Here is a 17495-nt window from a genome sequence, read left to right on the forward strand (position 1 = left end):
GTTCGCAACAGGTCAGAATATTCTGAATTGTAGATGGCTTTATTACATACGTCGTGTTTTTGAAATAAAATGTGTCTCATTTCGTTTAAAATTTCTTGAAATATTTTTATTGTGTGAACCTATTTGAAATGACCATGGACTGCTACAATGACCCTTCGAAAATCATTCTTTAATTCATCTCTTGCAAATTTCTTCTTCTTTCTTTTGTATAGAAGGATGATATTTTTCCTATCAATTTCAAGTCCTTTTTTTTTAGCATCATTGTGATAAAAAAGTAATGATTTTTTTTTTGGTTTTTAAATTATGTAAATTCTTGCCTGTCTATTGGCTTTATTCCAAGTTTCATTGAGCAATATACCTTAATATTAAGATTTTATGGATGACGAATTTTCAAATTTAGAGAGAGAAAGTAAGGAGAGGGTATCCCTTATAAAGGAGCTATGAACTTCCAAAAATCCTGATTCTTATAAATTTTAATAATATTCGAAGGCTTATTGTAGCCTTTTCCCCGAGACCTTTCAGTGTTCGTTGTTTATTGGAACATAGTTTAATACATATGTTCAAATGTACCTTATTTTTCAATTTTTGACCGAGTATAGGTAATTGCCCGTGATCTTCTTTGATAATCAGAAAGAAGAACTCGGTTCATCCCTGATCCAAAAAATGTTGAGAATGTAATCGACCTTGAAAAACAAAGTTGTATAACCGAACGTACGGAGCAAAATATTTCAAAGGTATTCGAATGTTGGGGGGGGGGTGGATTAAAGTAAAAATTAAATTTTGTTTCTTTTTGGTTCATATTTTTAGGTCATTTTGGGAACATTTCTCTAAATAATTGAATGTTTTAACGAAAGATACGGAAAATTTTGATTTCGATGATGTGATTGTCAAAAAAATCATTATTTGAGGGTATATGAGATCGCTCCTTCCCATGCCTTCGCACCCTATGAAATGAAACATTTGATTTATGCAGAAAATTTCCAAAATTTTTAACAGAGGTGCAGAATCAATGGCAAATTTTACATTTTTGAGACCCCTGTTTTCAAAATAAAATTACCTTTGAAGCTCCTCAAAATATGTGGTAAAGAATTTTTATTGCATCAATTTAATGACAGTTTTTTGGTCTGGGTGACGTGTTCTTTCAGTGAGCCAAACTTCAACCCAATTAGATTGGACGAGTTATAAAAATTTTTTAGGGGATTGAAGGGGGAATAAAATTGTCAAGAGGTTTGGAAAATGATAAAAATTAAAATATTTTATCTTCAAGTCAAGTGCAAAACTTTCTGTGACGTACGTTTCTGCCTCTAGTTCTTTCAATTCCATAAGTACCGAGGGTCATTCCACGTCAATTGGATCAAGAAGTGGTAGGGAGGTTCGGCGATTTTTTTGAAATTTTTTCTGTGGAAAGACCTTCCGAAGGGATGACCAATGGCGCAAATCTCAGCCCTGTCGCCCATTTTTAAAGGCAACCAGGGGGTGTCAAAGTTTTCAGTGAACCTAAAATATCATCCATTTCAGCAGTGGATTACTCGATAACCGCGATACCTACCGAAATGGAACATTTTCCCATAGTTAATGGTTTTGAAAGGATTTTTTGTGATATCATAAAAATCAGTGTTGCCACTTTTTTTCGTACAAAAAATTAGCTCAAAAAGTTTCGAAACGTAGTTTTCATATCGTTCCGACTCTCAAAAATTCTGAAAAAAATATATTAGGTATGGACAACTTTTCATGCTGAACAACATATTGAAAAATTGGGATGGTAACATGTTGCAAAGTTGATTTTAAAAAATTCAAAGTTTAGGAAAAAATGCGATTTTTTTATTTAAAACATGAAAAAAAGTTTTGATAGGTGAAGTTGACCCATTTGACCCCTATTTTTACGTATCTTCTGAAAAAGTTGAAAAAACTCTTTCACTCGATGAAATGAACTCCTCACAAAAAAATCAAAATTCGAAAAAATTCAATTTTCAATTTCAAACATCAAAAAAAGTTTAAATTTATTCAGTTGTCTTATTTTGACCTCTTTCTGACGTATTTTATGAAAAAGTTGATAGAAATTACACTCACACCAACAAAAAAAATTCGTTCATTTTTTGAATCTTTTCGAATTTTTATTTTTTGTGAGGAGTTCATTTCATCGAGTGAAAGAGTTTTTTCAACTTTTTCAGCAGATACGTAAAAATAAATCGCATTTTTTCCCAAACTTTGAATTTTTTTAAATCAACTTTGCAACATGTTACCATCCCAATTTTTCAATATGTTGTTCAGCATGAAAAGTTGTCCATAATATATTTTTTTTCAGAACTTTTGAGAGTTGAAACGATATGAAAACTACGTTTTGAAACTGTTTGAGCTAATTTTTGGTACGAAAAAAAGTGGCAACACTGATTCTAATGACATCACCAAAAAGCCTTTCAAAACCCCTAACTATGGGAAATGTTCCATTTTGGTAGGTATCGCTGTTATCGAGTAATCCACTGCTGAAATGGATGATATTTTAGGTTCACTGAAAACTTTGACAACCCCTGGCTGCCTTTAAAAATGGGCGACAGGGCTGCGATTTGCGCCATTGGTCATCCCTTCGGAAGGTCCCTCCACAGGAAAAATTTCAAAAAATCCGCCGAACCCCCCTACTATGTACTTCTTGGTCCAATTGACGCGGAACGACTCCCTAGGCAATTTGTTGAGGTAATTCGTTACTCTAAATACTTACTAGTCTGAATTTCAGAAAAGCTGCACGAGATGGGAGTTGAAGAGCCTCCTCTTGGAGACTATAGATTTAAGTACATTTCTGACTCGACTCTCATCAGTACGCCTTCCCATAGTCTTCTTCGGCATGATTTTTAAATCACACAAATTCTCGAAATTTCATCTTCTCTTCGAGACTTTTACTCATACCTTCACATATTCGAGTAGTACACGCACCGCCAACACGTTAAATAAATTGCCTCGGCAATGGCCATAAATTACGCGAGGGAATCGAAAGCGCAGTACGTGGAAAAAACTGAGGCACGGCACAACCATAGGCAACCTATTTAACCGGAACGTATTTGGAAAAAACGAATCATAGCGGAATAAATTACAAAAGCTGCCGCATTCCGGGAATCGGTAAAAGAGCACGTGGGACGACGAGGAGGCATACGAAAAGAGGGGACAGTATAATTTGAATTTTTCACTCGGCTCATTGAAACGAATCCGGATGGTGGAATTTCGTGCTGAATTATTCGCAAGTCCGGTTATCATTTAGAGGTTTTAAATAACCCTTCCCTGCCGGGTGGAGACACCTCCGTAAAGTTGGCAAATAACGAATAATACGTATCAAACGTTGTAAATATTTTGATAAATGGCGAACGAATTTGGTTAAATAAAGGTTTGATGGTGGCGTGTGTACTCGAAAAGCTATACAGAAGACCGGGCTGAGTGGAAGAGAAAACCGCGATAAATGCATTACACCTGATAATTAACTTATAGATCGGAAGGTATACAGGAAATACACGATTCACGATGATACCTAAAACACCTGAATTTTACGGGTACTTTGAAGTTGCGACCCGAATTTCACTGTACAAGGTTTCTCGATATAGCTGAAAACTTTTAAAATATTCCGATATATAGGTTTGGATTCGACGAGGAACAGCGAGAAACGGTTCTCGATGGACGTAAATTTAATTTTAATCCTTTAAAGAGGGCTTGTTCTCATTTATTGACTTTGTTAGAAAGTAAATAACCCTAGGGTTACCGCAAGAATATAGGATTATCATTGTCGGGAATTTTTCTCGTGTGTTAACATTGATTGACTCCTTTGTGCCTGTGTTCCCAAGCTTTTTCCCTCAGACCCTTATCATATCATAGCGATATCTGTATTTTGTATCTCACCCTTTGGAACCCGCGTCAAACGAATTACTGAATTTTTCTTGGTATTATTTGTTTTATTTATTTTTTTCACAGGATTCGAATACAGTTAAACAAAAACTAAACGAAGCTCGTCGCAGTTACAAATCCCGCAGAAGAGAATGGAGGGAGGCGGTGCAAAGAAGACAGACATCGGTACAATCAGGTCAGTAATTTATCACCCAAAACAATTTCATAAATAGAGTCGACGTACCACATAAGTACCTACTCCACCGAAGAGTCCTTGAATCGATAATAAATTTCCACGAATGGATTTTTCTCTTTTTTTCATATAATTTTCAACTCGTCCGGATCAATTTGTAGTACACAATTTACGCTGTTGTTTAGCGCACAATGTCCTTTGCGTACTTGAAAAGCGAGTACAGACAAAAAGAAAAAACAACCAACAACGATTCGTAAACGTAATATTTATTGCAAGCCTTGTTTAAAACCACGCGCGTACATTTATGAGAAATGTAAGCGAGATTTAAGCACAACAAAATACATCTGCCTGCCAACTTGAATGGAAAAATGATGTTAAATAGAAATAAAGGATTCGAGGTTTTTTTTTTTGCCTCGGCCCGTATTACGCGCGGTTTTCCTGCCCGGAACCCTTTTTTTTTCGGTATAAATATTAGGGGTAAAAAATACACGCGGCGGAGCGGTTTTCTTTTTTCTTATACCAAATGCGCAAATACTCTTGCAAATCCATCACAGAGTAAGAATTTTTTATTAATATAAAAAAATAACATACCGTTGCTATGTGCTATGTGCGACTTGAGGGTTGTGCGTACGACAAGCGTACTAAACGATGAGACGTGATGTCTGTTGGAATTTTTTCCCTTTTTCTGTTTACGGTCCTTACCATTTTGCTGGCCGAATTTTTGTCTTGTGAGACGTGACCGAGATAAGGACATGAGGATGTTCACGAAATATGAATGAGATACCAGAGACGATTTTCTTGCGCAGTGGGAAATGAAATTAACGTTAATGATGTCGCGTCTTCTGCAGGAGTTTTAGCGGTGGTGGAGATGAAGGAAGGTGTGATTTTTCTTTTGATAAGCTAATTTAGTACCTACGTTATTACGAAGGAAAATTTTTTAAATTTTGTCGTAACTATAGATAAGAATGATTGAGAGAAGAAGAGGTGAGACGCAGATTGCTGTAGACTGCAATTAAGTCTATACTGTCTAGACTGAAGAAGTGAAGATTGCTGGGCAATTTTTATTTTCAGTTGCATAAATTGATTTTGATAGTCTCAAAACTTTGTGCAATTTTTGAAAATTTAAAAATTTCACCCAAAACAAATGTTATTAAAAATTGAATATATTTACTTACTACATACTAACAAGGGAACCTCTTGAGGTCTCCGGGGGTTAGTTCTTGAAGAAATACAGCGATTCGTACAAATTTCAAAATTTCCTCACAAACGGTCATCTTTTGATTTTCTGGATTTTTTAATTTTGAAAAAAAACTGGTCAAAAAACCACTCTTGAGATGTCACTCCCGAAATCGGCTCAAATGTAGATAAACTCGTTAAACAGGTCGAGTATAATACACGACTCGATTTTTAGCTGCCCAACTTCATATTCACGCCTTCTGGAGCAAATTCAAAATTCTGGAGAAATTGAAAAATCGTGCTGGAGGCTCCAGAATGCCTGGAAATGGTAAAATTTGGATTTGGGAGATTAATACTTATTAGTTTTGGGACTTATTTTGACCATTTTTACTGATTAAGTACGTACTTTAAAAAAAAAAGCATAAATCGCCAAAAAAGTCAATTTTGAATTTTCAAAAATTCCCCAAAAAACGAAAAATGAACTTGGGCAGCTGAAAATTTGGTTTTTGGGGTTTTAGACAATGCTCTTTCCAAAAATCGCGGTCCCGTTCAAATTGGAGTGTGACACCTCAAGGGGATCCCTTGCAAGAAGTCAAAATCAACTGGGGTAATTTTTCAAAGTTAAAATTTTCCCAAAACAGTAAAATGGTGATATCAACATTAAGTATAACAAGTACCTTTCAAAAATTCCTAGGATCCATATTGGATGTTTTTGAGTCCAAAATTTTTCAAAAATTGTCCGAAAATGTACCAAAAATATGATATTAAGCCTCTACCTATAACTTTGGGAATCACATTTTTTAATCACAAGTAGAGATTCCTGGAAATGTATTTTTGGACCCAAAATTTTCGAAATATTTAAATAGTGAAAAATTGCGATTGGGTAGTCAATTTTACGGGAAAAACACTATTTAATAATTTTCATCCTCCCTACTCTACCTGATAAAAAGGTGGAACTTGCCCCTCCGCCTTCAAAAAATGAGAAAAATTGTTAAAAAATTGAAATTAAGTGTTATACGATTTTATTTGTTTTAACCCTTGGATTTGACCCATCTTCATCAGAAAAACTACAATACTTATTGATAATTTCGACCCCTCCTCCCCTTCACAAAAAAGTAAAATTTAGGCCTCCTTTATTTCTACAAATACTTGGATATACTTACTGATGAATGTAAGGAAGTTATTCAGAAAAATTATGCCCAGAAACGAATTTTTTTAAAAAAAGTATACAGAATTCAATTTTTACATTTTTTTGATTTTTTCTACTTTTATTGGGTTTTGTTGCGAAGAGTTACTTAGAAAAAATTCGGACGCAGAAATGTAAACTTTTTAAAATTTTTTCTCATTTTGATTTTTTTCAATTTTGGAAAACTTCATAAACATAGCTTGATGAGGATGCAGAGATGAGGAATTTTCGAAAAAAAAAATGTTTTCTCAAGCGGTGGGGGGGGGGGGGAATTTTCGGTTCAACTTTTTTCAGATAGAAAAATAGAGAATTTTTTGGTCACATTTTTAGGGATGAGAGGTGAAAAATTCTTATCAAAATTTGAAGTTTTCTTAAATCTTGAGGAAAACGTTATAATAAACTTTTGCTGTAATTCTAGGCCAATTTGGTAAAATTTCAATTTTTTGTCACATTTTTGAAGTACCTACCTAGGTTTTGAATTATAAAAATTTACCAAAAATCGAAAAATTCACCTTGGCACCTGGGATTTTCGCTGGTATGGTATAGGTATGTATTTTTGTATTCTCGAATTGATTAACAATTTACTGGTTTCCAGAACTCTAAGAAGATTTTTCGGAATGAGAAAGTGGAGTTGAAAGTATTTCAGTGCAGTGCGTTTTAAAAAGAAGAAAAAGGGAGTAGGTAGGTCTTTGAACGTGAATTTCGTTCATTGAAAAAAAAAATTTACTAGAAGGAAAGAAAAAACACAGCTAGCTGCTTCTGCGAATAATTCACTCCCATTCGAATAAATTTCACAAAAAAAAAATGCTACCCAATTTTAAAATTTTTCTCCGCGAGCACAAATTTTCAGAACCTCCTCCTGGTGTAAAAAGATGAAGCACGCACGCGGTGAGAAAAAAAGGCGAAAAACCCCATCGAAGCAACAAACCGGCGAATTTTATTTGCCATTAATCTATGGCACGATTGTTGAGCTCGGTGGAAAACTGCAGATCGGGGATAAAGACCGTGAAGAATCCGATGGCGAAGAGAAAGTAAATTTTTAACCGAGGGAAAAGAATCGCGTTCGTTTTAGCAAAAGCGAAAAAATAAATTTACCATTAGGACGAGTCGTATGGTTCGCAAGAAAGCTATAAAATGAAGGGAAAAAAAGAAACGAACGAAGACTAAAAGTAACGGAAATAATGTTTTGTATTACGAAGCATGAACGTTTTAGATTTTGTCAGAACATTTACGAGTGTATCGAGAATCGTAAAAAGAATTAGCCGAGTGTCTTAGTATGTGATAATGTTTGCATATTGCGTGTAGGTGTATAGGTATAAGGTAGATAGGTAGGTTTTAGAAAGCTACCAGGTGAGTAGGTTGATAGGTACTGAAACAGATACACAGCTTACGTCTTTGTAAAATGAAAATTCAGAAGCTTAATCTATGTACCTACTCGTAATTCTCCTAATGAAAATTTTCCAACCAAATAATAGTAAATCTTTTTTCTTGAATACAGTCGTTTTAAATCAACCTTGAAAAGTCTTCGCATTGTGTTTCCTTAGAATACTCGAATGTCGACAATGAAATATTTCTAGCACGATGATGTCCTCTGAGATGTTATGTCTCTTTGAAATGTCTTTCATTCGATTTTCTCATTCTCAACTCGGTGCAAAGCGACGTGAAGAAACCTAGTAATTCGAATAATTTTCAAGAATTCCAGTTATGTGTACAATTTTTAAGTGATTTCTCGCATCCTTTAATTCCTTCGTCTTATACAGGGTGATTCAGAAACTTTGTAGCATTTTTTTTTAAAATTAATAAAAATAGAACGTGTTGCATTACAGGACACTTCTAATTTTGAAAGCATTGTTTTGATTTTTTCCTTCATTTTCTTTCTTTGTTTTCTAATTTTGGTGTATCGGAAATACCATTTCCTGATTAGTGCCGGGGCTAGGTTTTTCCCTTGGGAGAGGATTACTGAGTTCAAACAAAGCAATTTTGTCGTCTCATTTTTTTGAGTTGGGGGCGGGGCAAAATCAAACTTCCCGGAAGGCAGAAACCAAAAAGTATTTCGAGTAAATAGTGTAATGAAGATACCTATAATATGGGTTTGACTTTTGAGAAGATGAAAAAATGAAGTGATATGTGCTCAAGTGAAGAAAAGACACCAAATTTTGAAGAATTTCTAAAAAAAAAAATCTCCAAAAAAAACTAGAATCTTGGGAGGGGTATTTTGATCTCAAGCCCTCCTTAAAACCGGCGCTGTCCCTGATCGATCTTCCTTTCTCTTCCCTCACAAAGTCATGAAAGCCTCAAAGAGACGGTTCCACGACTGATTTTTTTCAATGTAGACTTTGGCCAAGTATTGACATTTTGAAAATTTAGTTTCTGATGTATAAAATTTTTGTTTTTCTGACTTACAAAGTGCACTTTTAAATCTATTTTACACATAAATTTGATGCTTCATTGTGTTTTGTGAAGATTGATGCTGGAAATGATCATTTTAAATTTTCTGCCTCGAACATTTTTCTCTCTAGATCTAGAATTTATTTTTCATTCCAAATTTCAAATTTTCTGTTTCGAACATTTCTCTTTGAAGATCTGGAATTTTTCATTTCAACTTGACTTGCTCAGAAGATGAAAAAATACATGCAAAGAACCAAGTTACTTAACTAATAAAAAAAACTTTAAAATAATGATCTTTGAAATTTCATGAAAAATTGATGAACTTCTAATGCTCTTCAAAAAAAAAACTGATTTATTTTTATATTTTTCCTGTATTCAAAAATCTAAGTAACATTATTTACTTTTTCTACTTGGATTTGGAATTTTTGCGATTGTGCAGCTAAATAAAATGAACCCCAAAGAAAAATCTATTCATTATTGGGCTACATACAATCATACTAAATATGTATGTAATAGTGGTTGCCTACCCGCTTTCAGATATCCACTGGACCACCCTGTATACTGTACAGTGTACATACATACACCCATAGCCGAATATTCATTTCATTCTCAGCCCTACCCAAGGATTCGTATTGCCTTCTCTTTTATCGTTTATTTCATAAATGTACTGTACAATGGCGAGAGCGTTATTATTGAATGTTTTTCTCGTTTTTAGAAAGAGATAACAAAGGCGTAATCATTTATGAAAAATTAATCCGCCGCGTAAGCCAAGTACGAGAGAGGAAAATACAGGGCTATTATTCGATTATTTATTATAAAAGTTACGCTGTATTCTCGAGAAAAACCGTTTCCATGTTAAGGAGTCATTTGTTTGCAAAAGTGAGATGAATAGGATATAAGAGAGAGAAATGTTTCGAAAGAGTAAATCTCATTCGTATACCAACAAAATACAACCTACCTTAGCCAGGTATTGTGAAATTACGTTGAAATTTTTTTTCTATTATTAAAATTAATGCTGATAAAAAAAACTCGAGTTTTCTAAAAGTACCCGAATTACCTGCGATTAAAAATTAAACAAAAGCGTGTACACAAATGGTTTAAGCTTTTCCTGTTCGATGCGACGACGGGGGCAACTTGTTTCATTTAGAAATGAAATTTCATTTCTGTCGTTGCAATATGCAGAAAGGCAAGGTGAGGGTTTTCATATGAAACGCTATTGCTTTAGCTATACCAAATCGTGTACACTCGACAACCTCGAAAAGTAATTAATGGCGTTTTTTTTTCGCCTCTCGAAAAAAAAACACTCCGACGTATATAATCAACCGACATTTCATCTATCATTCTTCTCTCTTATATCTTTCTCTTTTTTTCCTACGAGCACAACGGTAAATTGAAGTATGCGAGAATTTGTCTCTTTTTAATTAAAAATTTTCGCTGAAATTGCGCGTTCACAAGCAGGCATTCTATTCACGCTAGTTATTTGTTCCACAGCGAAGTTGGAAGAACCTCAAGATTACATATTCGAAAGAAGTTTAAAGATTCTTATCTTGATGTCAAGCAATTTCGAATGCTTGGGCCACTTAATAAGGGAGTTCTTACGCAACGTTGGCAAAGTTTTAAATTTATTTCAACAGAAAAACGACAAAGTTTTACGCAGAGCCATTTCCGCTTTTTTACATAATATGCTAAAGGTACGTATTTGTTGTGATTCTGTTTTGTTTCTTATTACACCTCTTCTAGCTACTTGATGACCCATGTCATAATTGCTTGTAGAAATTGATCGAATTTTTCAAAAGACGTTAGTTCGGAATTTTCTCAACGTCTCGTGCTGAAGTGCTTTGGAAAAGTTGCATGGTTGAGGAGCAGTTTAGAGAGGGAGGGAAGGGAAGAGGGTTGAATAAGAATCAGCGACCAAGTTTTAATTGCGATGACAAGTGACATCGTCATTTATTCATCGGTGTTCGCTTGTGATTTCTCAATGATGTTATAGCGGATTTTTTAGTCAATTCTTAATCCATTTTATTAGTGATTTTCCTCCCGATATTTAATGATTTTCGAAACACAACTTTGTGGAAAGACGGGTCAATGACCTTATGAGGCCACACAGACAGACAGACAGACAGACAGACAGACGGACAGACGGACAGACGTCCTTGAGAGGCCAAACAGACACGAAACAACCTCGAGGGGACAGACAGGTAGACAAACGACCGAAGGAAACCAGACAGCTATGGGTCAATGACCTTAAGAGGGCACATAGGCAGGCATTCGACCTTGTAGAAACAGCCGAGTCAATGACCTTAAAAAATAAGGCCAGGCAGAATGATATACGACCTTCAGAAGTCACACAGCCAGGTCAATGACCTTGAGATACCGGATGGGCTGACAGACAGAAGACCTTGGGAAGTCAGACAGACTGGTCCATGATCTTAAGAAAACATACAGGCAAGCAGATGACCTTGGGAAGCTAGTCGTGTGAGTCAATGACCTCAAGAATGCAGACAGATGATCCTGGGAAGTCAGACAGACGGGTCAATGACCTTATGAGACCAGACAGGAAAGCACACAACTTTTAGAAGCGAGACAGATGGGTCAATGACCTTAAGAATGCAGACAGATGATCCTTTTTTATTTATTTATTTAAACAATTTAGGTCTCTCCCAACAGCCAGAAGCCAATTACAGGAGAGACCGATTATAACTAAGGGAGAATAAGAACTAAATATCACTTTATAAACTGAAAAGAAAAAGAAATGAAAAATACAAAAAAATATAAAAAATACAAATTATCAGAAACAAAAGAAAAAGCGATACTAACAACAAAAAGTAAGTAAGACCAATAATAAGTGGTGATTCATAAAGAGGAGAAAAACAAAAAAAGAGAAAAAAACATAAAACAAAAAAAAGAAAGAAAAATGAAACCAACCAAAAAAATAAATAAATAAAGCAAAACAAAAAAACAAAAAAAATTAATAATAACAAGGTAATAACAAGGTGGCCCACAAGTAACTCCCAATGCACCCATGCCCCTACTGGCCTACTCCCATGCCCCCCTCACCAAACGCCTGAAGGCTGACCTCAGACAGACGGGTCAATGACCTTATGAGACCAGACAGGAAAACACACAACTTTTGGAAGCCAGACAGATGGGTCAATGACCTTATAAAACCAGACAGAAAGGCACATGACACATGACCTTGTGAAGCCAGACAGACGGGTCAATGACCCCAAGAGGCCAGGAGGCAGACAGGCGGCCTTAGGAAGCCAAACAGACTGGCCAATGACCTTAAGATGCCAGACAGAAAAAACATAGATATCCGTGATTTGAAATTTTCCTCATATCATTTTCATCTCACGTTTGGATTATTTTGGAAAATTCATACCTTTGACGATAAAAACTTTTAATTTTTCGATGATTTGGGGGTTTTGAAACTCGACTTTTTGTTTCGGTTATTTTTTTTTTAATTGCCTATTTCATTTCTGTGGAGTTTATCAATGAATACCACTATGTCTGTGGTGAAAATGTGATTTTTTTGGAAGTTTGCTTTATCAGAGAATCTTTTTTGGCATTTCTTTTGATGTGTGGATATGTTTTCAATCTTGAACATATTTCAAATTCATATAGTTTCTTTTTCTGATTTTCTTCCATTTTTCTGGGAATTTACATAAGTTGGCTATATATTTTTTAATTTATTCAAAAATTGTCCTGTGCCTATCAAGTTTTTAACCAAAATTTCATATTTTTTTGAGACATCGTAAACTACTTACATAATTATAATGAATCATAATTTTGAAGCTAATTCCAAATGATCTTCTTTGATTGAAACAACCATGCAATTTTTGACGCGGGTGTAAGATATTTTGCCTAATTTATTTTTTACAGGCGATGAAATTTTCCCTCGCTAATTTCTGCTTCTTTTTTCTGCTTTTTTACCTTTGTTGAATAATATTGTTTACCAATAATGCTTTGAATGAATTATTTTTCAGACTGGGGTATCTACGTATCCATCATCACCATCGATCGTTTCAGATGTAGAACAGCTATCTCACAATCGTAAAGAATTGACTGCCATTTTATGTATGATTTCAAAAATCTGCCTTCATTTGATCCACAGCGTACACGGAGCTCAGTACACAGCCATGTTGATCCTCAACAAAATCATCGATTTGGCTGTAAAACATCAACTGTCGTTTTGTAAAACGAAAATATGCGAATCGTTGCAACACCCTTGTAGACTGGAACAAGAGTAAGTTGAACGAAATCAATGAAACCAATATAGACGAAATTGAAAAAATAAAAGGCCCAAGTTTTGGCTCGTGATTCTCTTAGCGTTGAAAAAAAAAAGTAAAGAACATAATAAATTTGTAAACGATATTGTGATTGAAATTTGGCAATATGGAGTAGCGAATGCGCCTATAGTATGTATAATGCTGAAAACCGAATTATTTTTTCATTTCGTCCTATCGTGATAAATTTGCATGGCGAGAGAAAAAAAAGAAAGAAAAAAGAATAATATGGTAATAAAATGGTGTATACGCCTATATACGGTATATACGAGTTCGCGAAAGAGGATAATAAATGCCTAAAAAAACACTAACAAAAACAAATCCTGGCCGCCGAGTTAAATCATTTTATACGCGTTCTTTGTCTCGGGGGTTCCCAGGGAGTAGGAAAACATCGGCGCGAAAATCTTTACGTTAATGTCGATTCTTTGGTAAATATTTACAGCATAAATTTTGTTTACAAGACGTTTCGTTTTTGAACGCATTTTTCACGGAATTAATTCTCTTTCGCGTAAAACGTGCAGAAATTATTTAGAACCGCAATTTCAATTGCAAACTTGCACCCGCTTATCTCTGCCTGCGATCTCGTTAGTATAATTACCTCGTCGTCGCAACGTTTCGCGGCGCAGCGTTAAGTAGGTATCAAAAACGGTAAAAAAAATTTATTAATTATTTTTCGATACTACGAGAGATACTGTAGAAGTTTAATAAAAATTTTAATAGCTCAATTTAAACGTGGCGAATATTGTACCTATAAAAAGTTACTGGTTGTAGGACGTGCTCGAACAATGGTAACGAATCTCCAACTTGTTTCTCACGTAAGGGTAGCCAAAGTCGCATACAGAAAACATTCTCAAAACGACCAAGCTTTGTTGCCAAACACGAACAACCCCAGCAACCAATTAAATCGAAAGAAATTACCGAAGAGTGCCTTATGGGTAAGAGTTTAAACGATTTGTTTACCTGGTCAATCTAATGCGTTCATTTGATCGTATAATGTTTGTTTATACCGTTGTTGTTGATGCTGCTGCTGCCACTGCCACTGTCGCTGTTGATGTCGATGTTGCATTGTAGATGTGCTGAGTTGTACTCACGCGTCTTCTGTGTTGAATACGTTGCATAATGCACTGACCCTTTTTAAGCGTGTCATCAATAGTCATCGAACGTGCACTCCGAGCAAGAGGTGAGCAGGTGAGATATGTTATCTCTCCACAAATTACAAAACAATTTATTAATGTATGGAAAATAATGGTTCGTTTTTTAGTGGAGAGAACATTTTTAGTATATTTATATGGTATCCATCTAATTATAATTGTTTTTGTTGGCATTCAAAAATTTGTTGATAATGAAAAAAAGACCGGAAATGAAACTGATTGGCCGTTTCTTGTGTTCATTCTATATAATTATTTTTAAATTGAAAAAATTATGAAAAAATAAATTTGATTTTTATCTTTTTATTTTTTTTTCATGCAAATAATTCGTACAAATCTTATCTTTTTTTAATTTTATTCAATAAATTGTCGAAGTTAGGGCTTTTTGCAATGAAAGAACGTGCACTAAAACATTACCGAGCCCAATTTTAGGCGTTGAATTGCATTTTTTGACTTTTGACAAATTTTTGAAAATTCAAATGGTTTATTTTCCGCGAAAAAAAATCAGAATTTGGTGAAATTGAGGTGTGGTTCATGTTTCATTTTTGATCTCTCGAATCGATTGGTGATAGCTTTGTCATTTGTGCCTTGAGAATCGTAAAAAAAATCAAAATGAAATTCAGCGATTTTTTTTCATCACAGTGGGGAGCAAAAATCTGCTGGAGATCGATTTGAAAGATTAAAAGTAAGGGATATGAACAAATCTGCACATTCTATCTCAACTATTCATTAAAATTAAACCAAATTTCGGTTTTTAAAAAATTTAACCAAATTTCGGTTTTTAAAAATTTTGCAAAATCAAAAAAGTGAAACTTTGCCAATGAAATTAGTCTTAGTGGTGTTTTTCAAAATCTCCTTTCCCCCTATTTTTTTGTTTCATTTAAAAATTGTCTACTTCTGAATTAAATCTGGGTTCTTTTACGTTATTATTCTGAGTATGTGTCCGAAAATAAATTTAGCTTTAGATCTCACAAGGGAACCTCTTGAAATGTCACATTCCGATTTGAACAGGTCCGCGATTTTTGGAAAGAGCATAGTCTAAAATTCCCAAAACCAAATTTTCAGCTGCCTAATTTCATTTTGGCGAATTTTTGAAAATTCGTAAATTGACTGTTTTTGGCAATTTATGCTTTTTTTAAAGTATACGAACTTGATCAGTAAAAATGGTCAAAATAAGTCCCAAAACTAATATCAACTACCCAAATCCAAATTTTACCATTTCCAGCCATTCTGGAGCCTCCAGCGCGATTTCCAATTTCTCCAGAATTTTGAATTTGCTCCAGAAGGGGTGAATATGAAGTTGGGCAGCTAAAAATCGAGTTCTGTATTATACTCGACCTGTTTAACGATATTATCTACATTTGAGCCGATTTTAAGAGTGACACCTCAAGAGTGGTTTTTTGACAAGCTTTTTTCAAAATTAAAAAATCAAATAAATCAAAAGATAACCGTTTGTGAGGAAATTTTTGAAATTTGTGCGAATCGCTGTATTTTGTTTGTAATTAATCCCCCAAATCAAAATTTTACAATTTCCAGCCATTCTGGAGCCTCCAGCGCGATTTTCAATTTTTCCAGAATTTTGAATTTGCTCCAGAAGGACGGCTAAACACCGATTTGTATATTACACTCGACCTGTTCAACGAGTTTATCCACATTTTAGCCGATTTTGAAAGTGACACCTCAAGAGTGGCTTTTTGAGGCGTCACTCTCGCTCCAAAATGGCTGGAAATGGTAGAATTCTCGCTCCGGGGGTTAGTTTTTGAAGAAATACAGCGATTCGCATAAATTTCAAAAATTTCCTCACAAACAATAATCTTTTAATTTTTTGGATTTTTTAATTTTGAAAAAAGCTGGTCAAAAAACCACTCTTGAGGTGTCAGTCCTAAAATCGGCTCAAATATAGATAAACTCGTTAAACAGGTCTAGTATCACACACAACTCGATTTTTAGCTGCTCAACTTCATATTCACGCCTTCTGGAGCAAATTCAAAATCCTGGAGAAATTGAAAAATCGCACTGGAGGCTCCAGAATGGCTGGAAATGGTAAAATTTGGATTTGGGTAATTGATATTAGTTTTGGGACTTATTTTGACCATTTTTACTGATCAAGTTCGTACTTTTAAAAAAAGCATACATCGCCAAAAATAGTCAATTTTGAATTTTCAAAAATTCGCCAAAAATCGAAAAATGAAATTGGGCAGCTGAAAATTTGGTTTTGGGGGTTTTAGACTATGCTCTTCCCAAAAACGCGGTTCCGTTCAAATTGCAGTGTGACACTTCAAGAGGTTCCCTTGTGAGTATGTGTCCAAAAATAAATTTAGCTTTCGATCTCACAGTCAGGAAAACTTATTTTGAGTGGTCCATTTTGTGAGTCTGCTTTTTTAACTGTTAAAGGTTTCCAAAATAGGGAGTTTTCAATTCCAAATCACCTATTTGAAGACATTTCGAACCGGAAAACTCTCGACTCAAGTCTTTCGTTTATTTCTTTTACGACTTGAGATTGACAATGACGTTTCAATCGGATCTTTTTATTTTTTCGTCAATTTACTTTTTTGTTTTCGAATTGTTAGATTAGGTATTAATGTTTTTTGGAATAAATTATTTCAGCGCTAAATCCACATAACTTGAGATTCATCCATTTTTATATTGTTTACGAAATTTCAATTGGTAACTGACTGCATTTAATACCTAATTTTACAGACTTCTACACTGCAGTTACCATTGTTTGCAAGTATTATCCGGCAGAGTGTTGCTATATATGACGCAGAGCGAAGAAGTACAAAATGAACTGCTGCAAGAACAACAATTACGAATATTAGCTGCCACTTTGGATCTAACACATGATCCGGTTGGTACCTCAGACACGCGCTACCTATAAAAACTCTAGGTAGTACCGTTATGTATCAATAATTTTAAATTGCGTTGTTTTTTTCAGCAATTATTGGTGCTGATGTTGCAAATTTTTGCTAACGCTGCCTTACACCCGAGACACCATCGCGTACTGATCGATCAAGGTATACCGGATTTATTAAGCCAATTATTACTGCCATCGGACGACTGGTATTACAATGCACACAGCACCAAGTATGGTTTATTTGTGAAACACCACGTGTCTCGGGTCTTAGTTTATTTAGGCTATCAACATCGAGTTAATCATAAATATTCTGTGTTCGATTATCATATACAAGGTAAGAAACGATCACTCGCCGATATTTGGTTTTTCCAATCTTACCTATAATCATCTTGAACCCAAG

The 17495-nt window shown here is 34.8% G+C and overlaps 1 protein-coding gene across 2 annotated transcripts in view; it reads left to right on the forward strand.

Moving 5' to 3' along the window:
- LOC135835697 (uncharacterized) overlaps positions 1–17495 on the forward strand; it is a 387401-nt gene that overhangs the window by 215877 nt on the left and 154029 nt on the right. For both annotated transcript variants that reach the window (XM_065350086.1, XM_065350085.1), the window contains exons 10-16: positions 3952–4060; positions 10299–10498; positions 12794–13053; positions 13865–14028; positions 14165–14273; positions 16942–17089; positions 17177–17429. In XM_065350086.1, the coding sequence (XP_065206158.1) occupies positions 3952–4060; positions 10299–10498; positions 12794–13053; positions 13865–14028; positions 14165–14273; positions 16942–17089; positions 17177–17429 (1243 nt within the window). The remainder of the gene's footprint in view (positions 1–3951; positions 4061–10298; positions 10499–12793; positions 13054–13864; positions 14029–14164; positions 14274–16941; positions 17090–17176; positions 17430–17495) is intronic.

Source organism: Planococcus citri, chromosome 2, assembly GCF_950023065.1.
Source record: "Planococcus citri chromosome 2, ihPlaCitr1.1, whole genome shotgun sequence".
Classification (NCBI taxonomy): domain Eukaryota; kingdom Metazoa; phylum Arthropoda; class Insecta; order Hemiptera; family Pseudococcidae; genus Planococcus; species Planococcus citri.